The sequence below is a fragment of the Hippocampus comes genome, unplaced genomic scaffold (assembly GCF_001891065.2).
Source record: "Hippocampus comes isolate QL1 unplaced genomic scaffold, H_comes_QL1_v1.1 scaffold43, whole genome shotgun sequence".
NCBI lineage: Eukaryota > Metazoa > Chordata > Actinopteri > Syngnathiformes > Syngnathidae > Hippocampus > Hippocampus comes.
In genome coordinates this window covers 751,555-778,687 of record NW_017805276.1, presented here as the reverse complement: position 1 = coordinate 778,687, position 27,133 = coordinate 751,555, and the positions used below count along the sequence as shown (strand labels likewise).

The 27,133-nt window shown below is 42.5% G+C and overlaps 2 protein-coding genes across 4 annotated transcripts; one reads left to right on the top strand and one right to left on the bottom strand.

Moving 5' to 3' along the window:
* Window positions 1-1,133: 1,133 nt before the first annotated feature.
* dnajc17 (DnaJ (Hsp40) homolog, subfamily C, member 17) lies at window positions 1,134-26,885 on the top strand. Of its 3 annotated transcripts, XR_002168281.1 has the most exons (13): window positions 1,134-1,327; window positions 5,043-5,112; window positions 6,409-6,467; window positions 6,557-6,644; window positions 7,046-7,122; window positions 7,895-8,012; window positions 8,793-8,842; window positions 9,975-10,052; window positions 11,592-11,672; window positions 12,113-12,220; window positions 26,039-26,223; window positions 26,316-26,379; window positions 26,758-26,885. XR_002168281.1 is itself a non-coding variant. In XM_019870152.1 (11 exons), the coding sequence occupies exons 1-11, from the start codon at window positions 1,247-1,249 to the stop codon at window positions 26,162-26,164; spliced, it is 936 nt and encodes a 311-aa protein (XP_019725711.1). In that variant the 5' UTR covers window positions 1,134-1,246; the 3' UTR covers window positions 26,165-26,285. The 3 variants fall into 3 exon arrangements, 1 of the variants encoding a protein (XP_019725711.1); XR_002168280.1 differs by having other exon boundaries at window positions 26,316-26,885; XM_019870152.1 differs by lacking the exons at window positions 26,316-26,379; window positions 26,758-26,885 and having other exon boundaries at window positions 26,039-26,285.
* On the bottom strand, window positions 15,979-19,668 carry LOC109516003 (cdc42 effector protein 2). Its single transcript, XM_019870153.1, has 2 exons — window positions 19,171-19,668; window positions 15,979-18,330 (listed from the first exon to the last, which is right to left on the bottom strand). The coding sequence occupies exon 2, from the start codon at window positions 18,187-18,189 to the stop codon at window positions 17,578-17,580; it is 612 nt and encodes a 203-aa protein (XP_019725712.1). The 5' UTR covers window positions 18,190-18,330; window positions 19,171-19,668; the 3' UTR covers window positions 15,979-17,577.
* Window positions 26,886-27,133: the final 248 nt, after the last annotated feature.

Genomic DNA, 27,133 nt, shown 5'->3' with positions numbered 1-27,133 from the left:
AAAAAAAAAAGATACTTCAGTCTTCAGATTGTTGATTAATGATTGTGAAAAGAATATGTGCAATTCTTGATGATTCATGATTTTAAACAGAGCTGCAGTACAAATAGGAATATATTACTTTTGTTGTATGCGGTATTGTGTTCATATAATATTCATTTTTATGGGTCTAGTGGTTAGCATGTCTGCCTCACATGTTTTAATAATGGGGGTTGTAATCAGAGGATCCAAAGGAAACCCGCGCAAGCATGGGGAGAACATGCCGACACTGGCTGGAGCTTGATCCCGATCTTAGAATTTTGATGTGAATGTGCTTATCACTTGTCCACCGTGCCACCCTTAATGTGAGGTGTGCACATCGTAAAAGATATATTCTATTGTATTATCCATCCATCCATCCATCTATTTTCAATACTGCTGTTCAGGGTCTCGGGGTGCTGGAACCCAGCTGACTTTAAGCGAAAGATGGAATACAACCTGAACTGGTAGCCTGTTGGTCATATACATGATTTTAGTCAAATGTGGCATTATGCATGCAGAACATACATTCTTCAAAATTTGTTTGCACTTTTTCAACTTGTCAATTAATTTTCCAATACTGGTAGTTATGGCAGTTCGTGTTTCAAATTACTCTATCGAACTGGAATATACTGTATTGTGAAACAGAAGTTTCACATCTGATTTCATTTATAGTAAGTGTAATTGAATGCTTCATCCACTAGGGGGCGACCAACCACCCGTTACAATAACGTACTAGAAGTAGTACGTTGAACAGTAATCCAGTATACATTTAAGCAGTATTTACGGGTACAGTACTTATATTAGTAATGCACTTTACACTCGCTTACAAAAAGACAGTAGTTTCGGATGCATTTGCTTTTTTTTTTGCTCTTCTCCCCCCCCCCAACAACAACAACAACAACAACAACAACAACAACAACAACAACAACATCGTTGTAAAAACTCATAGTCAACTGAAAAAAACGAGAACGTGTGTTTCGTTTATTGTATATTCCTACGAAATGTTAAAAATAAATCTGTGGAGAAGAACGTTTTTGTGGGGGAAAAATCGCTTGAAAAAAGCAGCACCAATACAAAAACAACATTTCCCAGGGTGCTCTGTATGTAAAACGTCATTACGAGGCGCCAACTACAACAAATACTAAATCAAGGAATTGTCAACTGCGTGTCGTTTTTACATCTTTTATTGATATTCCGGCATTAGTGCGGAAATTAATGGTGGGCAGAAATGTCTGGAAAGGCAAAGGATATTCTGCAGCTGGACCTTTATGGTTTGCTTGGAATTGAAAACACTGCTACGACGAAGGAGGTACGTACAGCATAAGCTAGCTAACCTGTAGATACATTTTATTCAAGGGAACTCCGTGCAAAAATAATCACGTCGTATTTGCAGATGATTCGTTTTCTGATAAATTTGGAAAATTATACGTGAATAAGGAGAGAATAACCATTACATGACATTTCCTGCCTGTAAACAGTGAACTACAAATCAATCATGGAGTGTGTATTCATTGACGTTTTGTGTTTTGGCTCTATGGCTGGATATGTTCTTTTTCGTGTCAACAATTTGTGTTTTAAGTAATTAAGAAAGAAGGAGGGTCTTAAGTACAATACGACCAAAAAAATTAAAACACCAAACACTACATCGAGTCGAGATTGCGCGTGTTTAATTCAAAAGGTCGCTAGGTGGGGATGCTGCACAAGTTTTAGTCGTTCACAAAATGACTCGAAAGGGAAAAAATAAAGTTGGACGTGAACATGACTTATTGTCCCTTTAACCAGCTCCAAAAATAATGCACTTATGCTTGAATTTCAAATATGCGTCTGATTAGATATTTGCTGACCATTCCCCATTGTTTAGTCATAATAGTTCCACTTTACTTCTAATTTCTATAAGGACCACACCAATTTCCATAGTCTCAGATCATTTTTGGTCCATTTTCCCTCTACTTTTTATTCCACATTCCAAAGTGGTTGACCATTATATAGTCGCCCGTTTGCTGATCATCTGCCCTCCAAACCACATCTAAAATCCACAATCGAGATGGCAAATCAACATCACTGCCAAAATAAGGGAAACAGTAAATTTCTTAATTGGAAAAGTCCTGTCTTTTACAGAGGATTATGCTGCAAGCACTTATGGGGGGTTTGGAACCAGAATTAAGATTCTAAAACACAGTAGAGGTCTGTTGATTGCTGTTTGGGATGTGCAATTTTTGTGGCCGGAATATTTAGTCTGTAGGGGGCTTCAGTGAAGACAGATGTCGGGTGATGGGCAGTTATTTGGCCTGCTGCTCGACCACGGCTATCATTTTGTTTATCATAAAAAAGGCAAGCGGCTCATCCCAGATCATATTTCTGTGTGCTTCGTCATTGCTTGTAAAGCTATTGCATTGACATGTGAGATTTGCATTCTTTGTCTTCTCCTTCCATTTTGTTGTCACTTTTGTCAACTGATGAGTGCTGTGGTAGCTGGCACGTTAAGAGTCCTTGATTAGCCAATGTTATAATAGTGGGGTGCACATGTGGCCATACTTTGTACCCATGTATATCAACAAGCAGTCGATCAAAATGACCTCACGGAAGGTTTAACTTTCCACTGATTACCTGGTGTGACAACATCAACAAGCCAAGACGCCACACAACATACAGTGGCTTGAAAAAAAAAAGTCTGCGCACCCCTGTTCAAATGCCAGGTTTTTATGATACAAAAAATGGTTTCATGGGAGCCTAACACCTCCTTCCCTTTGTGCCTGCTAATTTCACCCTCGCAGCTGAAGAAGCCTTGTAAATGGTTGAAGATTTGTAATTAAGGAGGATGGACTCACCCCACAGTTCTGCACTATGTCTTTACCAGGATCAGTTTATCGATTGTAATTGTTCCCTCAGAAGCTTTTAACAAGGACATCGCAGACATTTTTCACCAAACCCCACTCTATTAGGCTACTGGTGGTCTCTCTGCTTCAACATTTGCTGGCCTGTCAACTAAAGCTTGTCAAGTACAGCAGAAACGCAAATACCCCAGAATCTCACCGAAAAGTGTTCTTTAACCGTAGTAAAAATTAGTCGAGCTGTCATGCGTTATGAAAGCATATTCCCGTTGAGCCGTCAGCACACCTCACAAGAATTCATTTCAGTCAGCATCAACGGTTTAAGCGATATGCATGTTTAGTTTAAAGTTGCATGAGAAAATCATCGGATGTACTGGGGGAAATGATCCAATTTCACGCAGTTGGGACGAGAATTATTTGTTTGCGCCAAATAATACACACATCTTTTTTCATTCGTCAATGACAGCAACAGTGACGTGCCGTGACAGGTAGAATAGTCCCTGCAATTCCTGTGCCGATAGATGGCAGAAGATATAATTAACCTCCCTTTATGGAGTGGCATGGCTCAGTGGGAGAGTGGTCGCTTCCCAACCCAGAGTCTGGATGTTTGATATCCGAGCGTTGCGATCATGTCAAAGTGTCCTTGAGCAAGATACTGAACCCCCAGTTGCTTCTGATGCTGTGTCATCGGTAGGTGAATGAGGTCACTACTAATATTGTTAAACATCTGCTGCAACAGATGTAGGCACTTGTTTATCTTGTCTACTTGCTGCAGAATACGATAACAATGACACATTGATTTGTGGAATTTTTAACCTTTTTTTTTTAAAATAATGTATAGTGTACACAACTTGACATCATCATTTTTCATCATGTTGATTAATGACAAAATAGTAAACCCTCTACACTATATTTTCTTTTTTTTGCTTGCGAGATTCTAAATGTAGCAGGCTACGATTGAACATAGTTGAGGAGTGTTGCTTGAAAAAAAAACTTTTTTTTTTTTGCGCCGTTCCATTTGATTTTGTGGAATGTGCTTTGGACACGTTTGGATGTCAATAAATTACAATTTGCTTTAGTCTAGTAATATATGAATGTCCGTAAATTACAATTTGTTCCAGCTTGAGATTTACAGGGCACGCAGAAAAATGGAGGAACCGGCAGAGGGAGGCGAAAAGGGGGAAAGTAGGCTTAGAACACCAATAAGCGCGTATGGCACCATTTCCCAGCTTTGCGTGTCAGTTTGAGGCGATACAAAGTCTTTGCCAAGCATCAAGGCGAGAGGCTGCCTAATGATGACTGCTCTCTCCTTGAGCTATTTATTGTTTGAACCGTACATGAAACAAAATGGAGTGAGAAGACGAGATTTGTGGCTCTTACCGCGCTCCCCTCGAGTTAAGTCCGCACGAAAAGAAAAACTCTGCATTCATGCCAGGGGGCCGAGGTGTTTGATGCAAATGACTAATGAGAGGTGCTTCATCTGACCTGTAACATATTGGCAGGCGACGGATTTATGCTTAAAGGAGCGATCGGAATATAATGCAGAACAGAGGCAAAGCTGCCTGACACCACGAGAAGAGCTTGTAGCAAGAATTGTAACTTGTGCAAAACAATGACGGTTTATTTTTGTTGTTGTTGTTTTTTAAACAGGAAACTCCAGAGTGCCTCTCCATCACCCACTCGCTTCCTCTAACGAGAGCTTCTTTGATCATAACTAGTCCCAAGATCAATAAAAGAATGGTTAACATTCCGGCCACTGACCCCCGAGTTAAAGAAAATCATTTTATAGGTAAAGCATCAGACATTCTATGACTTCGATTACGTTACCTGAGCCCCATTTACATCACAAACCTACTTTTCATTCACTGTGGTGTGTGCCGCAGCGGTTCCTTTCCATTCATGTGTCAGAAGGACAGGACACAAGGTCAGCATTCATTCACTGTGGTGTGTGCCGCAGCGGTTCCTTTTCATTCGTGTCAGGACAGGACACAGGGTCAGCGCAGGTGTTAATTTCATCCAAAGAATACAGTCCCAGATTTTTTTTTAACATAAACACAGAGTTCTGAAAGATAGAATTTTTACTTTCACTTTTGCCAAAACCCATGCCAACGTGAATACTGTCGGGCTTTTTGTGTCGTGATGTACATGCTGTATCTTTTTGTGTTATTCTAAAGTGTTGGTCTCTTTATTTAGATCAAAAAAGCCTATCGACAGAAAGCTTTGAAATGCCATCCAGACAAGAACCCTGACAACCCAAAAGCAGGTAAGTGAAGTCAAGATTATCATTTTTTTGTCTCCCGCGGAGCCATCATGCAGTCATACAATGAATCTGGAAGCTTGATTGCCTTGCTCTCCTGTAGAAGTTTAAAAATGCTGTTTAGAAATGTCAGTCAAGGTCCATTTCAGAACCACAGTTGATACATTTAGTTGGGTCTTAGTTCTCATTGATTTTCTAGCCAGACGGAACCAGTCAAATTACGTCCGGTACGTTTTTGCGTTCTTGTCTGGTCTCGTCTGGCAGGCAGTCGCAAACCAGCAAATGCATAATCACGCAAGGAAATCTGTGTGTACCTTTGTTGTCAGACGGGCAAAAAGACACCTTGGAAAACAGGCTGGCCAATATATCAAGTGAGGTTTCTGCGGTTTTTGGATGGCTCAGACAATTCTTGATTATGTCATGCAGGACAAAGAGCGTAATTGGTGGTGTTGGGGCTGGAGAGGGAGAATGTAAAAGCAGGGGGTCGGTTTCCCAGAAATGGAAAAGAAGCGGTTTGGAGGGCCTCAACACTTGAACCCACGCATGGACAGTCTTTGTCCCAATCGCACGAGACTGCAACCAGACTGGGATGTGCTGCCTCTCTGGGGGAGGTTGCAGGCAGATGTGAGGTCAGTTAAGGCGGCTTGAGGGGTCACATCCCATTCCTTTCCACTCAATTCCAAACATTGTGCCAACTTGAGCGACCTCTTGGGCATGGCAGATCTCTCCCAGTTGCATTTCATTGTGTCGCCTGTTACCGTTTGTGGTAACCTGACCTCTGCTGGCAGTCTGATCCCCAGAGCCTCCTGTTAGTTAGAATTTGCCAATCCCAACTGGGAGTAACCATACTGCCCTGCCAGACCTCCCATAAGAGAATAATTAAGTTTGGCTGGTATAGTGCAGTAGCGTTGCATGATAGAGAGCACTTGTGGTCTTCTTGTATGCTTTTGCGTGTGTGTGTGTGTGTGTGTGTGTGTGTGTGTGTGTGTGTGTGTGTGTGTGTGTGTGTGTGTGTCAGATGACAACTGAAGCGGTGGGGAATATTGCGTGGTAGTGATGATTGTAGCCTTGGCCCCTCTCGGCACGCTAATGGAAGACATGGGGCTGGTGCACTATTGCCGGCTTGTCACTGGAGATATCGGGACTGACTTGGCACTTTTAAGACAACAGTCGCGAGCCTTCTCAAAACCGATGCAGCAAAATTACAAATAGAGCCATTTGATTTTATGAGCGAAAACATATCTTGTGGCTTTCGGTTTCAATGATTACCTGTATCACTTCTCTCTTCTGCAAATGCTCCAGCGGAGCTCTTCCACCAGTTGTCTCAGGCTCTGGAGGTGCTGACCGATGCTGCTGCCAAGGTAGGTCCCACTGAGTCCCGCTACCCTTCTTGTGTGGCTTCGGATATGCACACTTACATTTATCCTGGCATTCATCTTGGTGTTTTCAGGCCGCCTATGACAAGGTTCGCGCTGCCAAAAAACAAGCGGAGGAACGAAACCGCAAACTTGATGACAAGAGAAAGAAGATTAAGCTTGGTAGGTTCCCCGTAGAAAAGGCCAATTGCAACTGGTTTGTGTTGTCATTCATCACATCGTTTCAGTTTGAAAGTGTTCTGTGATGTTATGCGGTTCCCTCCAAAAGTATTGGAACGGCAAGGCCAATTCCTTTATTTCGTTGTACGGTATACTGAAGACAATTGGGTTTCAGATGAAAAGATGAATGTGAGATAAAATTTGACGACTCCAGCTTTTTTTTCCCCCCATGATATTTACATTTTGTCTCATACTGATCTTTTCACCTGAAACTCAAACATCTTCAGTAGACAACAAAACCTAAGGAATTGACCTTGCAGTTCCAATCCTTTTGGAGGGCACCGTATGTGTAGAACCTCACGGTTTCAAAGAGGACTCACTTCCTTTATCTCTGCGCTTGACAGACCTTGAGGCAAGAGAGCGACAAGCAGAAGCTCAGACCCAAGATGAAGTCCAAATCACAAGAACACTTGAAGAAGAGGTGAAAGAATGAAGGAAGTGCAAAGGCTGAAAATTCAAATTTCACTCAACTACCAGCCCTCATGCATGAGGTTAACAATTCATTCCGGTACAGGACATTAGAAAAAACCAACACACGCTGGAGCTTTCACCATTTTTTTTCTTTTTTCTTTTTTTTTTAATCAATTTCTTGACTCTTATTGAATTGAAAGCTTCCAATGTTTAGGGCCATAAGCAGATGCTCCGTCGCTTCACTGTCATAGCATAATTAGGTGATATTGCATGACTCGACACAATTAAAATTCAGAAATGCAGTGATCAATGAAAATGATGCATGATGCTATGGCTTCTTGCCTTGGTGGAGAGAAGTTCACCACTAGGGAGCAGTGTCCTTTTTTCAATCAAGACCCAAGAGTTCACTGTTTTCTTCTTCTTCTTTTTTTTTTTTTTTTGACGATAGCAAGCGTTACATACATACCGTATTACATTGCAAAGCTGATTTGGTTGTTTCCATCCCAGGAACGTGGCAGCCAACAATATGATCAACTTTTAGATATCTGCATCTCCTACTCAGTCATGATTGAAATTTATTATTTTTAATCATGACTGCAGGAATGTTATGTCCAGCTCTGTAAACGCCATCTTCTGTAATTGTATTATTATTATTTTTTACTTGTCCTATAATAAATGCGATAGTGACATTGATTTATTGTTACTCAATGAAATGCCAAGATTCCTATTTTTCCAGCCCTTTAAGTTGTTACATCTTTGTATTGTGTGCCTTTTTCCACCAGATTATTCGTTTGAGGGAGGAGGGATCCAGACAGCTTGAGGAAGAACAGAGGCTCATCAGAGAGCAGATCCAAAGAGAAAGAGAAGAACAGCAGAACACGGGAGACTACAGTCACAGAAGTACTTCTAGTTTTCGTTTCGAACCTGATCCATTGTGCTAGTTTGCGTGGTAAACAGAACTAGGGCCAGCACCATGGAGCTCCGTCTGACCTGTATGAGTTGAGTCTGCACTAACAAAGTCGTTTTACTTCTCATATGAGCGAATCCCTGTTGTCAAACTGTCAGCGGCGCTATCAGCATTCAACAGGCATGGCAGGCAGGTTTTACCAGATATTAGTAACGCAAGAAACAATAACTAGATTGATATGTGAATTTTTGGCATAATAACACTTTGAATTGGACCACTTTTCTTTCTTGGCACGTAGACATTGGCATGTTTATGGAGGAATGTCAAGCATCAAGCACACTTGCACGCACAAACACTCGAACCTCAAACTTGACCTTCATGTGCATTTTTTTTTTTTTTTTGCATGAAAACTCCTGCGTTCACATTTTGGAGACATGAGGGGGTGGAAAAGAGTCAAATAAATCAATTGTATGGATGCGTGTGAAGGTAAGGGAAATGGAGAGTGTTGGCCCGAGGTTAGATTTCTTTTTGTGGTTGTGCAATTACTCATGCAAAGATCTTCAACTTGCACGCAGTCAGGCCCCCCGAAGTCTGGAGCAGCGTTCTTTCTCTCCCAAGAGGCACTCTGTAGATGATAAGTCTGCGGCGTTCACTATGTGACAGCCCGATTAAAATGGCTATTCATTTGCATCAGTCCCACGGTTGCCTGATCAAATCTTTGTTTTCTTCATCTTTTGACTTCTTCAAGTAATGCCTCATTTCCCACCCCGCAGACTCTGGAGGGGGAAGATGTTCCAGGAGCAGCGTCACCCCCAAATTGAAGGTAAATCTGTGTGCTTTTAGTTACTAAGAGAGGTCAAAACGAGGCTTTTTATTCTGTCTCCAATCCCTCATTCGTGAAAAGGGGATATGGTGCTTTTGAAAGTGCAGGACATTGGTGAAACTCATCACTGAGCGCCAATCTCAGTTCAGTACACTTTAAATGGCCAAAAAGGAGCTTGTTATATTTCTTCCCAGTAATGGCCTGAAATCTTAACAGACACTGGGGATGCTAGCTGATGTTTTTAAACGTTACATCTGGGTTTCAACTTTTGATTGCTGTCCGGTGCAGGAGGGATTTCCTTGACATTTTTGTGCTCATTTAGAACAATAAACTACAGCCCCATGGCGACCAATGTCAGCGCATGTCACGGAGATGAAGCCTCAGTGCGTTGGATTTCAGGCGAACTGGGTTTTGTGTTGTTTTATTTGTGGTCAGACCCCAAATTCCTTTCGCCACGTCTCATCCTTGACAACACTTTGACATCAAAATTCTTTGGTTATTCCCTTTTGATATCATCCGCTTTGCAATTCCGTGTTAAGATTTTCAGCTGCGTCGTCCTATTTTATTTCATTTGAACTGAGAGAAATCGTGAGATGAAACGTGAGACATCACATCGAGCAGCAAATACTTAACATTTCACTTTTACCATTATTGTTAGTAAAAGGGGTTGTATAAATATTCACATTCCCAGAAATTCAGCCTCTTCTTTGACAGCAAGCAGAGACCTGGAGCTGAATCAACACTTTGTCCTTGCCATTAATAATACTCCTTTATTTTGTGATATTTGCTGGGCCATAACAATATGATTGATTGGAGAGGTTGCGCAAGATCTGGTTTTAGCGGCACAGGAAGTCATGAATATTTTGGCTGTGTTGCAAGCTTTTTGTGGAGGCTGCTCCTTTGTAAAGAATGCTTGCCCAATAATCGCTAGAACAACATCATGTAATATGGTGGGAATCAAGGCTGAGTTCAAAATATAGAAAACGCATGAACCATTACTCAGATGGATATCAAGCTTTTCAACACTGTCCTCATACCATGGATCTGCTCCATGCAGCTCTTGAATTGCATCAAAAGATATCGGTTTGGATTCTAGGTCTTGTTTCTCACAAACGTCTCTTTCTCTTTTCAGTTGAAGTGGAAGTGTAAAAATGACGACGGCACAAACGGTGGCTACTGCCAAGAGTTCATTCTTAAACTCCTACAAAAGGTAATGACAAATGACAAACTGCAAGAAAGATGATAATCACACCCCGGGTTTGCTCATGAAAAGTTTCCCAGGGAATTGAAAGAGATTCATACTTTATAAAACACACCTACTCACTCTACCAAGGCGAGATATTTTTGCATTAAAGATTGCAGGCAAAATCGGAGTATTTTTGCCTCAACAAAAAATAAAAACATACATACTATCTGCGGTTTGGCGACTTAACAAAATGGGTTTAACGCATTGCTCCAAGCTATCAAACCTGCCTACAAATATGCACGCATCTGATGCCTGCATGACTTCAAAATTGTGGATAGTTTCATTTTTTTTGCTTTTAAACAAGGCCCATTAAGTTTTGTTGTAGTGAAAGTGCTGAAGGCAATGTTGCAGTACCCTTCTAAAGGCGCGCACGCCATTGTTCATGCCCCTCTTCCCAGGTGATTAAGCAGTGCCAAGAGAGGCATGAGGAAATGTGCGCTTCTCATGCAACTTGTGCGCCACCGTATGCTTCCATCCCTCACATGGCTATTGTGGCGCATATGCCGCCCCGAAATGAGGATAGGGCAAGTGTCACTGACGTCAAGCCGTGTGGAAAAAAAGCGTTTGAATTTCTCCTTAGCACACACTCACTTCAAAAGAAACTTAGGTGGGATGGCCCTGTGGGATGACTGTGGAAAATAAGGCTGTTGCCTTTTTTTTTTTTTTTTTTGGAAGAACCGTCGGAGGAAAAATATGTTTTGTTTGACATGGCAAGCTGTAATGAGTGACAGTTAACGGCTTTGAGTAAGAGAAATAGCCACCACCGTGTGGGAAAACAAGTATGGAACATGGAAGACTGCGTACGTGTCCCTGTGGTGTGTAAAATAATACATTCTCTTTGTTTCTTTTGATTTGTGGGTAGGGGATTGTAATGTTCAAATATTGTTGTTTTATGCCTTTGAGCGTCTTTTTTGTGTCACTACGTAGGCTTGCTCTGGAGTGCATTTAAGAAGCAGTAACATTCGAGAGCAGTTCACAAAGTTTTGTTTGGTCGAATTGGAGTCTGAAAGGACTTCTGGCCTCTGCAATTGGCTCAAATCAGTGCAGTAGAGGTGCCATTATTTTTATTATTATTGTTATTATTAATTCCCACCTACTGTATCCCGGATGAGAGCCAACACATTTTATGTTATTCATCAAATGTATTCTCCTACCAAGTTACGGATAACAGTTTCGACCTCTTTTGCCTTACTGGCTGAGTCCGTCACATAGCAAACCTATGTAGTGTGTGGATGTTGAGTTTTAAAGTTTTGAATTGAAGCCCAACTTTTTCACAGTTTCGACCTCTTTTGCCTTACTGGCTGAGTCCTTCACACAGCAAACCTATGTAGTGTGTGGATGTTGAGCTTTAAAGTGCAAATTGAAGCCCAACTTTTTTTCATGTGTTTTCAGTGTTTTATTCCACGTCTGATTTTTCTTGTGAAGTTTTTTCAAATGTTCTTCTCAATTTTTTATGCTCGTCTCTTCCCGTTTGACTTTTTTCCTCTCATTTCTTATTTCCAGTATGGAGACGTTTTGAATGTGGTAATGTCAGGCAAGAAGAAAGGAAGCGCTGTTGTTGAATTTGCAACTGTGAGGGCAGCTGTAAGTACCTAACTCTTGGTCTATGGCTCCTCATTTTGTTCGTTATGGCTCCTCCATTTTGTTTGTTAAAAACATTAAGATCTGTTACATACATTTTCAGGAAGCCACATTTATTCCCTTCTGAATTCTGTGAAATCCCGGTTCATTAATTTTAATGCGGTCTGCTTTACTCAAACCACAACAGCCATCACATATGCTTAACCCACAAGAAAGTATCAGCCGCATCACAGTTTTTGGTTGTTTTTGTTGTTTCCTGCTCACAACATTTGTTTTTTTGCCCAAAGAATATTTTTGCCATTCACCTGGGAAAATCGGTGTTGTCTATGCCCACGCATCTGTAGGTTACAGCTTTAATATTGGCTCATAACATAGTACGTAACATAGTGGATGCTCGTTTCAGAGTACATTTTTGATGATAAATTATTTTTTTCTCTTCATAGGAGCTGGCAGTAAAGAATGAAAGAGGCCTGAGTGAAAATCCATTGAAGATTTTGTGGCTTGAAGGCCAGCCAGAAGTTGGCCCTCCATCTCAGTTCATGTCGACACAGGTACAGATGTTCAGTTACTTGAAAATGTTGGAATTCTTTTCACACTTTTCCTCATGTGCACCAGCTTCTTTTTAGAAATATCTCCTCAGGGTAATGCTTCCAATAAAAATTCAATTTCCTAAACACTTCCCCACAAAAGAGAGTCATGTAAACCAAGTTTTATTTCATATCAGTGGTGCACAGAGTGCAGCCAGGCTTTTGCAACAAAGGCTTTGAACAGTTTGTTTGGTGAAATGATCTTCAGTTTATTTGCTTTGAAGTCAAGAGGCTGTGGGCCTGTGTTGGCTTGAGGCCTCTCGGTCCGCTGCTCATTAGTGGTCCTGACCTGGAGGGCGCCAGGAACGTCGTTCTTCGCGTAGTAACCCAGAGGGTGCACTGTGCTCTAATGTTAAGCTAGCACGTCACTGTGCCCGCCGCATAGCTCTTGAAATTGAAACCCTCTTTTGGATCATTTAAATATAATCCTTTGGATTGGAGAAGGATGGAAGGAATGTTCTCTATGTTACTTTGTTTCATTCAAGCAATTTTGATAGATCTTGATCGCCTTTTTAAAATGTATCGCCAATGAAGTTTTACAAACCACAGTAGTAATTTTGTCGTTTTTGCACCTGCATATACCAGGAGAGTAGATGAAATGAATCAACAACTTAAGACTTTCAGGGATAGCGGTCACTACAGTGGACAGTTTATCGAGTTACAGGTTATCATTGGTGCATGAGAAGGTTAAATTACCAGCACCACCTCTCTGAGTCTAACAAACTCAGTTTCACCCCCTCAAGACACCTTGCCAAGGGAGATTTAGGCTTTGCACTGGGAATTGTCACACTAATCTTTTGAAATGGTATTACAGTAACCTAGTTAGCCTTACGGATAGCCAAAGCTGATATCTTCATAGATTTAACTCTGCACCCGAGACTGAAAACAACACAGCTGTAGGGGGATTTTCAAATTAGCCTTCTCTGGGAAGTGTTCTCAATAAGGAAGGAGGCCCCACATGACATAATGTTGATCCACATCTGGTTTCAGGTCAGTGGCCAAAACCTGAGAGGTCCCATCTCACTGGATATTATCTGAAATCAAACAATCAGATCCCTCTCCTGTTATTTATCCCGCTATCACCTCTGCACATCGGCCAGCTGCAAACACACAAGGCGAGGGCTCTTGTGAGGAAGAGCTTCCAGTCCAAATGTAGTGCTCTCTACAGGGAACAGACACATGCACACGCGTTCAGGACAATACTTCAGACTCATAGCTCCCCAAAAATGAGGCCTTAACAGTGGGGGCCGTGTGTTTTCATTGACAACCCTGACTCCGCCTCTACAGGGTTCTCATTATTAATGTAATGTCGTGTTTTTAGGGGCACACTGCAGTATCCCACAGATGTCACCTGCAGCCTAAGTCATTCCCGTTTGCCCATAAATCAGTTAAGAATTGATTAATCTTTGGTGGAAACATGCCCATGGTCTTGAATTTAAAGCCTTTTTTGATAAATTGATGTAAAAAATTGTTGCATGCTTGTCAGGTTGATTCAGTGTTTGAGACTATTTAGAAAAGCTCAGAAAATCCACAATGAGCCCAAGATAAACTGTGACATCATCAACGTGTATGACAAGAAGAAGGAACAGAGTTTGGGGAAAAAAATGATGACAGAAATGCTCAAAGACCTTTATCGTGAGTACAGGAAAAAATATATATAGTTTTTAACCTAGATTTCGAAGCATTTACCCTCAGTGCTAACTTCAGTTCTGTTGGCAGCTTGTTCCATTTCCGTGCAGCATAACAGCTTGATGCTGACGCACCATGTTTGCTTTGAACTCTGGGATCCACTATTTGACACGGGTCTGCTGACCTTAGAACCCTACTGGGTTTATATTCTATCAGCGTTCCTTAAATGTATTGAGGACCAAGGCTATTCAAAACCTGAGATCCGAACAAATGACATGATGTTACAAAAAATTCAAACCAGAGTACATAAAAGTAAAAACAATCAGCAAACATCGGTCATTTGGCTGATGATTTGGGCCGATTTTCGAAGGGCCATAATCAGCCGATTTAATCGGTTGGGCGATTAATCAGTCGGGCCCGACTAAAAATGAGGCTTTGGAAAATGTATAATGTCAATCAAGCACTTTACTGTCAGTCCACTCCATTTATCATTTTCCATTATGCCGTTGGAGGCTCAAGAAAACTGATGTCCTAGTTTTATTGGAAGGATGCACTGGTTTCAATTAGTGTGAAATATACCGATGCAGAGATGTTTGTATTTTTATTTGTTTTGGAAATATATGATGTGATTTTAGTGTGGTCCAAATGATTGTGTTAGGAGACTGTTCTGAATATCTGTTTTGGAACGCTTTAGTCCCAATGCTATTTAACCAGATAAAATGTACTGCCTTGACTTGACACACAGCTCAAACAATGTCAATTCCACAAGATGGCCATGTGTGTTTGAAACCTGCAATACATTTCAGTAGCATCAAGTTATGCTAGGAGACGCGAGTACATTAGAAAGACACATTGCCAAAACAATCTTTTCAGTGTTTAATCATAAAAGCTACGCTCAAAGAGATGACAATGCTTTGAGTATTCTGTGTGACAGCAAGTTTAGATGTTTGGATAGAGAGAAGCAGTACCAGATGTGACTGATATTTGTGCTGTGCAGGCAATATATATCGTTGGATTTCAAATACTGCCCCCCCGCCCCCCCACTTTTTCAGTCAATCATGTGGCAGACCACTTGTTGAGCAATTGTTTATGCGATTCGTCACACTTGACCTCCACAAATATAACTTCACATGAAATACCGGGATTTCTTGTATTTGCCTTTTCAAATATAGCTTTACATCACAGGGCGTTAACATCTCACGGTTCTTTTCTCTGACAAACAAACTTTGATTCAAGTGCCCTTGTATCAGACAAAGAATCATGTCCACGTCATTTCATGCAAATTGCCTCCTTGCACTGAAGCTTACTGCTGGTTCTTATTTGAACAGCACAAAAACAGTTACCTTTAAAGTCGCCTGCATTCACAGGACAGCTAGGAAAAAATAAGATGAACCCTTGGATTGAATTACTTGTTGAACCTCCTTTGGCAGTAGTAACCTCAACCCAAGGTTTCTTATAGTTGCAGATTAGACACCCACAATGATCAGGATGCATTTTGGATCATCGACAAAACTGTCTCTGTTCCACAAGATTCCTGGTAAGTCTGATGTTAATAGCTCTCTTGAAGTCATGCCAAAACAACATCTCAATTGGGTTGACGTCAGGACTTTGGATATAAATTAGTACAACACTTTCCAGGTTACAAAATGCTTCTAAAATTCTTGATGTTCATCAGTCCACGGCTCGATAAATTGTTGAGAAACGGAGAAACCTTTTCCCAACTCTGAAAAATTGTGAAGGGAGCATCACGGTGTAGGTGTGCTTACCCTGCTTCAGGGCCTGGACAGCTTCTTATCTTCAATGGAAAAATGACAAGTCGATCAAGATATTTTGCGTACGGCCATCTGACGTTATGTGTTGCAGCAGGACAATGATCCAAGACGCAGACGCAAATCAACAACAGAATGGCCTCCGAAGAAAAAAATATGCCATCTGGAGCAAACCAATCAAAGTTTTTACCTCAACCCGGTTGAAATGCTGTGGCATGATGAGCTATTCATACCAAACATCCCAGGAATCTTGCAGAGCTGTAACGGTTTTGTGAAGAGGAATTCATCCTGATTGTTGTGCATGTCTGATCTGCAACTTCAAGAAACATTTGGTTGCGCTTACTGGCGCCAAAGGTGACTCAACCATTTATTAAATCCAAGAGTTCACCTTGCCTTGTCATTCCTGTCCTGTGAACATTGACATTTTCAATAAATATATAAAAAAACATACATATTGTTTGTGCGGTATGAATTGAAACCAAATCCGTTTATTCAGATCACACCACATTTTATGATCAACAAATTCACATTATTTTTTCGTCTTACCGCACCACTGCAATTAAGACCGTTAGTTTGAAATACTGAAGTGAAGTGAAGCGCCTTTATTCTGCATCTACAAATCTTCTTACATTTTCATTCATTTGTCAAACAAGAACAAATTTCGTCACAATAGATTTTTTTTCCCTCTGACGAAGTGTGTTGACAAAGGGTAGTTTGAGCCACAAAACCATCAGTTATAGGAATTTCAAATATGCATTTCTTTACTTCTCCAGAATACCAAACAGTACAGTTTTTTTTTTTTTGACAGAGAAGCATTTAAGAATGTGTTTTTCTGAAATCAAAATGTCAAAACAATCGGACGCTCAGTTTAAAATAGGGGCAAACCAGATACAGTGCAGGCGCGCCCACAGCATTGCCGTTCCTGTTCGACATGCACAGAATTCAGAAGTCTTTTTCTTTGCCATGGGGCACTTGTGGTCCACTCATGACCCGCGTGGTACTTTGGTTTGCGGCTCATTGTGGCTTTACCCCACAACTGGTTTCAAGCATCTTTCTATCCGCTATGAAAGATGACTGACTGGAGATGTGTCTTGTCTTCCTCATTCCATATGTGCCCACATTTGCCTGTATTCTTTGACTTTTTTTTTCATGTGGGCCACAGCGTGTGATTTACAACCATATATTTTTCATGTCAGAGGTTTGTTTGGTCACAGTGTTGTTTAAATCCTCATCAAGACTTTCACAGCTGAAATGGATGTCTCTGGTCGTCTTCCCTCAGCACCCCACACATATGTGGAAGTATCACTTCACCATTGACCACTTTCCCTCTTGTGTGTCATTCGCCAGAGTGCGGGACTCTGTTTGCAGCTAAGAAAACAGCCTGTTCCATTTTTTTTTCTTCTCTTTTCTCTGAGATCTTGGACCCGTGGCGTGGCTTGGGCTATAGTGAAACCTGCCACCGCTGGCAATGACTTTTATTGGAAGCAGAGCTAAGTGTTTGTTTTCACAACATTGTTAGGAATAAGAGATGGGGGGTACCTTGGTCTACCTTTGAGTGGGGCCTCAGAGATGCGTGCGGAGGAAAAATTGCCCTCTGCACACAGCAGATTGCCAAGCACGCCAAGGCATCGCAGCTCCAGGACCTTGGGTTTCAGCTGCAGCGTTTTCTTTTCTAAACGCTACACTGCTTAAGCCAAACCAGCAGTCAAGTATTGTACAGTGTGGTTTGGGGAATAACAAAAATATTAAAGGGACTACACCAAAGGTGAAAATGTACACTGCATATGCATAGTTCAACATCGACAATATCTCAACAAAGAGGAAATGTTAAGCTGAATACCATTTGTTTAACAATTTTTTTTTTTCTGGAAACAAACTAGATACTTGACATCTCCCATTCTTTGTACCGTTGAGCTATTTCATTCAGTGTTGAAGTTTGTCCATCACCTGCAGAACATCATCCAAAATGGAAGGGCCCAGATCGAGGCTAAAAGAAAAGCCATTGTCTTCCTCTTTTTGTTTCTCTTGAATTTTGTCACCGGCCGCCGAGGAGTCTCCATTCATGTCTGCACTCAGGTCGCCCCATCCAGCTCTGGAAAACTGAGTGGTCGCAACGTTGTTTCCTCTTTCATGCCTGTCCACCAATATAGTCTCAGCTTCCTCGCTGTCCAGCAGTGGCATCGAGTTGCATTTCTTCCTCTTCTGGGTGGCATTGTCCTGCTGCTCCACAGGCCAGTCCGGGCTCTGCGAGCCCTCTGCCTCCATGTTCAGACGAGGGTGCTTTGGTGGTGGCGAGCAGGCCAAGAAGAGATTTTGCTCGCTTTGGGAGCTTTGGAGAAGTAAACTTTGGCCCATTTTTAGGAAGGAAAGGTCTCCAAAGCTGTCTCTATGGGCGTCATTTCCAATATGTGAAATGTGGCGGAAATCAGCCAGCGGTAGACTGATCATGTTGACCGAGAGAACCTCTCTGCGCTTTGAGTGTCTGCTTGACCAACGGCCAGTTGGCTTTCTGTGCAAGGATGCTCTAAGTGGCATCTTGGCAGCGTTTAACACAGAATTAAATCTTTTTGTTTGTCCAATTAAGATGACCAGCAAAGCCGTAGAACCCTTTTGTACGTCCTTCTTTGTTCAGTAGTCAACGCTTGGAATTTGACATTTTGGAAGCATCATTGCCATCTGGAAAACCAGAACAAAACAACATAAGCATTATCTTATTGTCATACTCAGTTGCAATGTATTTTTTTCTACCTTTGATATCTGTCAAATCTTTTTTTTTAAATTAACTCGTGGTGGGGTGGTTTTTGAAAACTGTCCAAACCCATCAGTACATTGTTTACTTCATGAAAAATTGACAAACAGATTTCCAGATTGTTCAAGACGATATTAAAAAAAAAACAAAAAAACTGTGGGCTCTTACCAGTCAAACACACAGCCATACATGAAATAAAAATGAAACGCTGAAAGAAAATCAAAAGCCTTACACGTTTTGTGACTTATAATGATTGTATTGATAAAACCAAACCGAGTGGACCAATGCTGGTGCGTAGATTGGATAATCGAGTCAGGGTCTGTGATTTTTACAGCCTCCCAAACAGCTTTGCCCAGATTAGAGCTGCGTTCGTGACTTGAAACACTCACTCTGTGAATTTGTAAGCCACTACAGCAAACAGGTTTTGTTGGCCCGTAAAGGTTTTATCTGCACTTTGGTAGCAGCGGGAGATTGGAGCGCACGGACAAAGCAGCATTCCTATCCCAACATGTCAGTTTGGCCAAGGAGGAGACTCAGCCATGAGTTTTTGTCCAGGACACACTCAATGTAGCCAAGTTTAAATGAAAGAAGCCCATTAAAGCAGATTGGCCAAGAAACATTCTAAATGATCTCTAAAAGCTGCCAGAAATTATTTTGCCTTTAAGATGAGGGGATCTAGCCCTTGAAAACATGAACCAATATTCAAAAAAATAAATGATGAGTTATTTAAAGCTTTTCCCCTCCCGAAAAGATTGATCAGTTCTTACCTGTGTTCTTGAGCAAATACTGGATACTTGAACTCCAAGCTCGCATACTCAAACTGCCATGAAACTTGGCTGTGCTTCGCGGCGGAACACTGACGAGCATGACATGACGGGACTTGTTCAACTGTTGCAGAGGAGGCTTCAATACGCAGCCCGGGGACGTAAAGCAACCGAGATAAAATTGGGTTTTCCTCGGTGACCCAATCGAGTTTTTTCCATCCGGATGCGTATCCACCTTTTCTTTTCAGTCCTTTCCAGCTCTGGTCTTTTCGTCAATAATCCTTCCCTGTGCCAACTCCCATTTTCTCTGTGGGTCAATCCGAGTGCGCTGCCGTTGAAAGTCTCTTCTTGAGCAATAAACCAGGTGAGGTCAGAGTCCAGACGCGTCAAAGCCACCAGGTAGAAACATTTTTTGAAACAAGGTGTTTCGTCCTTCACCTTGCTCTCATCCCATTCTCGGACAGTTGCCAAGCCGTCAGATGATATCATCCAAGTTGTGAAGTGAGTCGTTTTTTTTTTTTTTAGTCACCAGTGTGCTGCCGGATGCTTGGCTGCACCTATTACGTATAGCAAAGGGTGGACGCGGTGCTAAAGCGACTGCCGCCTGTGTAATTGCATGATGGAGCGAAAGGGTGAGAGTGGTTGACTTTCATTCGTGCTGCAAGGTGTGTTTTAGAATGTGCGTGCTCCATAGCGTGTGCACGCCTTTGTAAAAAGCAGGAAGTCACGGTCAGTCAGCAAACAGGCCGGCTACCCAGAGGAGGAGGTTAACTGATCCCTAATCTCCATGTCATTGTCCCTCTGCTCTGCTGATTTCATGATTTCCTGACCCGCCGTTGGCTTGTCTAAAGCCCCTCAGTCGTAGCACTCCGCAGGCCCTTCTGCCTGACTGGAGGCCTGCAGCGTCACTGTGCAATCAAAGCGCAGTATCGCACACAGACATGTGTGTGCAGGCGGTAGCGGTTACACAAGAGAGATAAAAGCAAGAGATAACCGGTTACAGTTTTAATTGTCGCATCTCCCGACTTTGGAATGCGAGAGGGATGGAAGTCAAAGGGAAGGACAGGGTAGAATCCTTTGTTGTGTTTTATTGGCAGATATTGCAGCTTTGTGTTGAAATGCCTTTTGAGCTGCTTTTTTTCCCTCCCTCCTCCTCCCTTTGTCTTTATTGTATTCACTCGATTGATCTGATATTACCGTCCTGTTGAGAACACTCTTGCTCACGAATATTAAACAAGCAGGGTGCAATGGGAATGGACAAGTGGTATCTTTCACATTGATCTAATAAACAATAGGCGTTGCCCCTTTTGTTCTCTCGCCGCGCACTCTTGATGCCAGAACTGTAGAGGCAATTACTCACGCAAATGAAATTATCATAACATTTACTCAACGGTGAAGCACAGCATTAATGAACGCTTGTCCTCTGAGAACCCTTTCCCCGCAACCACTGATAACCATGAAAACAGAACTGCTTTCTGTTATTGTCCACTCCGTGGAGCTAAATTGTTACAGCCAACTCTGTGTGTGTGATTCTTTCACGCACACAAAAATTGTATTATTATTATTATTATTATTTTTTTTTTAATCAGCCTAAATTTTGAGAAGGTCACGACTCGACAAACCCATTCTCGTTCTTTCTGCTTAAAGTAGAGCGGCTCACTTGAGTAGCTGAGTAGTTGCCCAGTTTCTGCGGTCATTTCTAAAACACATTTGTTTCCTCGTAGTTAGTCTTTTGTAATCCCCTTACAGTAATTTAGATGGGAAACATCCCGGGGAGCGTTTGTCATCACTGTTTGTCTCCTGTGAGATGACTCAAGGCTAATTTGGTTTGACAATGCTCCCAGACAAAAAAAAAAAAAAAAAAAAAAAAAAAAAAAACCTCCACAAAGAGGAAGTGCATACATTCTGCGGCATGACGGTCACCAGACCGACAAATCCGCCTTTGGTCAAAGTCGAGGTGTGCCATTATTGAATCTTAGGATGAGATGTAACAATGCTAACAGTACTCTGTCTTGATAGTAGTTGTATCAAGCCAGGCACAGTAGGAAGATGAGTACGGCCGGAGTACGGATGCTGAGACACGACCAGAAATACTATCTGATGTCCTGACGTGGGTTGATGCAAAGAGCACAAAGAAAAAAATTGTTTGTTTTGAACTTGGATTTCATCATTTCTCTCTTCACGCCTGACCTCTTTTTCACATCTCCCAGAAATACTATCTGATGTCCTGACGTGGGTTGATACAAAGAGCGCAAAGAAAAAAACCCAGAACACCTTTGTGGTTTTGGTGGCGCGAATTGGGTTAGGTTGCTTCCATTCAGTTTGGTTGCATCTTTCTCGAAATTACTGAATGAAATTTCATCTAAAACACAATCACGACAAGGTCGTCATTACATTTCAGATGAGGCCTTGCTCGATGGTTACGTCTACAAAGTAATTCACCAATTTTTCGCAAGGCTATATTATTTATTTACTTATTTATTTATTTAGTAAATGTCAGAGGTCAGGCTAAGAATGTAAAGCTGTATCTCCTGGCTTTCGTAATGATGAAAACATGATTGGGTATTTATTTCCATTAAGAGCAGAGCTTTCAAGTAAACAGCATGCACAGCATGGATTCGTTGGACTGGTTCTGCACTATAAACAAGAAGAAGCCCTTTCAACATGGCAACGCAGACTAAACGGGCACCACTTGATTGTTTGTTTTGAACTTGGATTTCATCATTTCTCTCTCCACGCCTGACCTCTTTTTCACATCTCCAAGGCTGAGACTGCTTTTTTTTTTTTTTTTTTTTTTACCAGCCTTACAGCCGCTTTTGCTTTAGTAGGAAATCTGTCGCAATCAGAGAGCTCTTCCTGGAAGGCTCTGATGCGAAAGACATCATTTTGCTTTTTATAACAATATATTTTAGGATATTAAAGAAGCCAAAGCACCGCACACTTGCTATTCCGGGATCCCTGAGCACATCCATCATGAGAAATTTGCCAGGGTACCAGGAGTTCAGGCCTCTGTTGCCATTTCTCTTTTCGCTGTTTATTTCCTTTGCTTAGCAGTTTCCAAACTGCTCCATCCAAAGGCCTCAATTCTGTCCAACATTGTGACCACATGCAACCCTGTGCATACACGTCCACATATATGCATTTAGCACCCTCACCTACCCCACCTCTTTTTTTTTTCCCCCTCTTCTCTCTGTTACAAAATCCGCAGTCTACACGCAACAGTGATTATCTGTAGGCAGTCATTCTGCACGTGTTTGTTACGACTTTGGGGAAACTATTGACACATGTGTTACTGTATATGATATACAGGAGTACGCGTCACAATTTTGGTGTTCTTTTCCAAAACCGTACCGAAGATTGTTATTTGGTGCTCATTTCTTTCCCTCTGCTCTTGATCTCATGGAAGAACTCTTTTTTTTTTTTTTTAATATTCATACCCATACCTGTGTGTAACAAGTTAGCGTTCAATCAGTGATTCTGTGACATTCGGCAGCTCCGCGTCTTGCTACATACACACTGGCCCATTCGCACTTTTGCATTTCAGCAGGTTGGCCTTTGTGGCAAAATCCACATTTTACGCTACATTGTGCATCGTGTATTTAAAACATGTGAGCTATATAACGGGTTGCCATAGTCATTGATCTGCAAGGAGGTATTTACTGAGACCATGTCTGCAGAATGTCGCTCGCTTTTGCTGCCTTATCAAAGGCGGTCTTGTACTGGAATTCCATTCGGGCACCAGATGTTCTCAAGACATGCGTGTAAATGGTTAAATGCAGGAAGTAGATTCTGGACCTTAATCTCTGTGTAGTGTTTGTTCTTCACCAACAACAACACTGTAATCGACCAGGCCTTTGGGGTTTTACGTCTGCTGAGTTTCATAATGAGTGATGATTAATCCATTCAAGCATTTCCAGAGGCTTTGTCTGTATAAGTTCACCTTGTTGCATGTGCATTACGCTTGCTTGCGTGTTTGTTTAATTTAGCAGGGATCACACACACACACACACACACACACACACACACACACACACACACACACCCATGACCCCCCCACCCCCCAATAAATCATCCCCTCCATATCTCAGTGACACAAACAGTCCTAAAAAGACAACACAAGCCACCAGATAAATAGTTCCTTGATTAAATTCACCCGAGTGCTTGAGAGGCTGAGACACAAGCGGCTGCCATTTCTTGTCTTGGCTGTGACGGCTGCAAATATTGTGCTTGGCTCAGAGACCTTTTAGTTGAAAAGATCTGGTGGCTTTAATGAGTAATCCATTGTCAAATACTACCTGAAAAACCTCTGTGACTTCAAGATTAGGATACAATAACCATGTAATATTTAATCTAAAGCGCTTAACTACACAGCCTTTTCAGTTTTCCGGCCTGTTAGTGAGACCTTGATGTAAGGCACTAAAATCAGTAAGAGGTGCTAAAATCATACTTTAAAAATTCACTTTGAAAGGTGGGTCTTCTTTTTTTTTTTTTTTTTTTGCTTGCCGCATACAAGCATAGGTGGCCTGTTGTGTGTTCAAATATAATCACTATAAAGCAAACTACAACTGCATATATTGTACAAGGGCAGTCCTCTATAAAAAAAATTCAAAGAAGAATATCATGATTGTTCTTCAAGCTTCTTGGCGGCATAACATCTGCTACAAGACTACGATGCAGTTTATTTTCATTTTCATGGATTATTTTACATTGGGGCAGCACAGAGGTTAGCATTTCTGCCTCACAGTTGAGAGGGTCTCGGTTTGAATCTTGTGTGTGGAGTTTGCATGTTATCCCCCCGCTTGGCTCATCTCGTGGCTCTCTGGCTCTTCCCAAAAGCATGCGTGCAATATTTTCAAAGTGTTTAAATTGTCCATCTGTGTGAATGGTCCCAGCTCACCTGCGACCCTCATGAAGGGGAAGCGGTTTAAAAAAAGTGGGTGGATGGAGAGATGGTTTTTTTCTGCCAAAATATTCCATAAATTAGTATAGTATTGTGTTTTGTCACTCCCTGTCACTCACGCACAATGCGCCGCTGATCTGATAACTTGCGCCAGGGAGACAAAGACAGCGGCCACCTGCATACCCCGAGCTGCCACCTGCTGCGCATGTCTTAGAAGGAGTGCGAGACGATGAGTGGCTGTTTGGACACTCGACTGACTCACAGCACAGGAGGCACTCATGATGTCATTCCTGGCCCGGGGTCAACCTTGGTGTGCGCTGTTTTGAGGCCCAGCCATGCGCTGATGTCACAGCGATAATCCTCAGCTTGTTTCAGTGTGCGTGTGTTTGTTTTACTGCCATCCTGCCTCTGCGGTGGCCTTGTTCCCGCCTCCCTTGACTTTGCGCAGGCTCCCCTGTTTGTGTTTTGTGGTCACCTACTCACTCTGGGCCCCAGCATTGTCACGCCGCACACACGTATGTCTACGGGCACAGTCGGTGTCGAATTAACAGGGTGATGCACCGGCTAAACATGTCCATTAGTTAGCACCGTTGGGCAAGGAAATATCATTCATCCTTCCAGGAAATGTGTCACACTGCACAGAAAACACCTGACTTCCTTGGCCTGGTAACGGAAGGGTCCTATTTTCTCCGACTCGCAGGCCGTCACAGTGACCATTAGAGGGCGCGGTGGGGTTCAGTTTGGTTGCCAAAGGGGGACTGCGCTGTTTCCAACAGCGTGCTTGTATACTTGCTTGCGTTCTGTCTAATTTGAGGATGCAAGAGGTATTTAGAGTATCTAATGGCGTTTGCGTGATATTTCATCGTTACGTGTCAGACGATGGGCTTGAGCTCACATTGCTGGAATGATAATAGCAGCTTTCCTCAATCCAGGGGCCGCGCGGTGAGGGGGAGTCGTGGGGAACTTCCCCCTCACCGACCCTCTCCTCTTCCTCAACACTTAGCCTCATTCGCTCAGCACATGGATGCTGGAGTCCCCCGTGATGCTTTCCAGATGCTGTAGTCTAGTGAGCGCATCGACAAAACCTACGTCTCCTCTTTGAATCACTGGAGCTCTCCCCAGGACCTTCATGCGCGGGCCCACTTGATCTCTCTTGCAGTACAATGTCTCGTTAAGGAGACACTTCCTTGGCCCGTCAGACTTTCTGGCTACGATCATATAAAACAACGGCTTTCTCTGAGGACGCTTGGCCTCCAAAGCCGAAAAAGAAATGGTCAATTATGCTCACATTGACAATAATTGCCTGACTTCTGCTATATAGTCCATCTTGTGTGGACTCGGTTTGTGCTGCGCGGTTTGTGACGTCATTAATTGCACAAATTTGGTGTGTGCGTGTCCAAGTGTGAGCAAGTGACATGGACCTGATGTTCGACTCTACTTGATTAGGCATAAACTAGTGCCCATGCTCTCTGAAAGGATCTCTTGGTCTCTTTGTGTGAGCTCGAGCCCTACAAAGCAATCAAGCAGCGACTGTTCGAGGCCAGGCCACTGCCAGGCCTAATGCAGGCTGCATAATGACCTCCGGCAACGGAATTACCCTGTCACACTTGTTCTCCAGGCTGCCGTCTCATGCACACTTCACCCTGCCATGGCGATGGTTAAGGAGATGAGAGCATGCAGAATGGTTGTGAAAGCAAACATGGAGTGAACGGTGACAGTGTTGCGTCATGCGTTGCCCTGTGATGTTGTCTCCATGAGATGAAAAAAAAAAACGTCTTCAACTGGCTAGTAATTTTGTGCCCTTCTGATATTTGTTGAGAAGAGATAAGATAGAAGAACAGGATGTGAGGTCATTGGAAAAATAAGCACGATATACGGCACTGCCCATCGCACGTGAAAATAAAACATCATGACGCGCACTCTTATGGGGCCACCTTTTTGACAGTCTGTGTGTGTTTGTTCCTTTTCCAGGCTTCCCTGGCCAATGAACGCGACTACGAGAGCGTGGTGATGATGAAGATGAGACAGGCAGCTGAGCGACAGCGGCTCATTGAGCAAATGCAAAGGGAGGACGATGAAGAAGGAGCTGCGTCCTAGCATCAGAGGACCTGGCTCGGCACCGGCCCGCAGCCAATGAACAGAACACCTGTTTTAAGGTTGAATTTTTCATTGTGTTGTTTTTGTGTCGAATCAGGCAAATAAATCGAGAAAGACCACCGAAAGTCTCTCATTTTAATTGGTATGCTAGTGAAGCGAGGGTGCTGGTAGGATTCAGAGTTAAGTCATGTGATCTCAGAGATAACAGGAAGCAGGTATGGATGGTGCTGCCTGAAGTTTTAGGTCACTGAACGGGATGGATGCCTGGATAACCGTGTTTGCAGATGGCGGAGCACGACGTTTCAGTCTCTTTCAGGCACAACCAACAATCCTGATTGGCTGAATAGCCGAAAGTGCTTTCTTCTGCAAGCTTCTTATCCCCCCCACCCCCATGTAGAAAAAATTGGAATTAAAAAAAGAGCAATAATATATTCACATGGATCATTGTTAAGGTCCTGAATATGAAAGGCATTTGATAAGTTATTTCATGACCATTAAATCTTGTCGCAATTGAGTCAAAAGTGAGACCACTCTTCAATGTAGCCAAAATCCTTGCGCTGCGTTATGCTCATATACTTTATCCTGTAACTCAGTGAAAACCGCTGAGACACGTAGCGATCCAAACCACAGTCCGTGACTATGCAGAAGTCATCCCCCCCCGGACCCCCCACCCACGAACCAACCCTCAAGTTAACTCTGGAATGTGATGGGTAGAACTTCAGAGAACCGTCGTGGCCTTTTGTTTCACACGCAAACAGGCTGTCCATCTTTGCTGTACTTGAGTATTGATGTCTTCAAAACGTGACTTTATTTTGAGGCGGGGGGTGCATTGGAAACATCAGATTACACGATGCTGTTTATTTGGCTTGGGTTTTCTTTCTTTTTCTGAAGGAGGACATGACCAGATGTATGCACTTGGCAAGGTGGGTGTTTTTTTTTCTTTCAAGGACAGCGGCCACTGCAGTAGAC

What these genes read in the sequence shown, in the direction of transcription:
- dnajc17 (XM_019870152.1), top strand. Translation starts at nt 1,247, where the DNA reads ATGTCTGGAAAGGCAAAGGATATTCTGCAGCTGGACCTTTATGGTTTG. An exon ending in GCGTCACCCCCAAATTGAAG is followed by an intron (nt 8,843 to 9,974) that starts GTAAATCTGTGT and finishes TTCTCTTTTCAG; the next exon opens with TTGAAGTGGAAGTGTAAAAA. An exon ending in TTCTTAAACTCCTACAAAAG is followed by an intron (nt 10,053 to 11,591) that starts GTAATGACAAAT and finishes TCTTATTTCCAG; the next exon opens with TATGGAGACGTTTTGAATGT.
- LOC109516003 (XM_019870153.1), bottom strand. Translation starts at nt 18,189, where the DNA reads ATGCCACTTAGAGCATCCTTGCACAGAAAGCCAACTGGCCGTTGGTCA.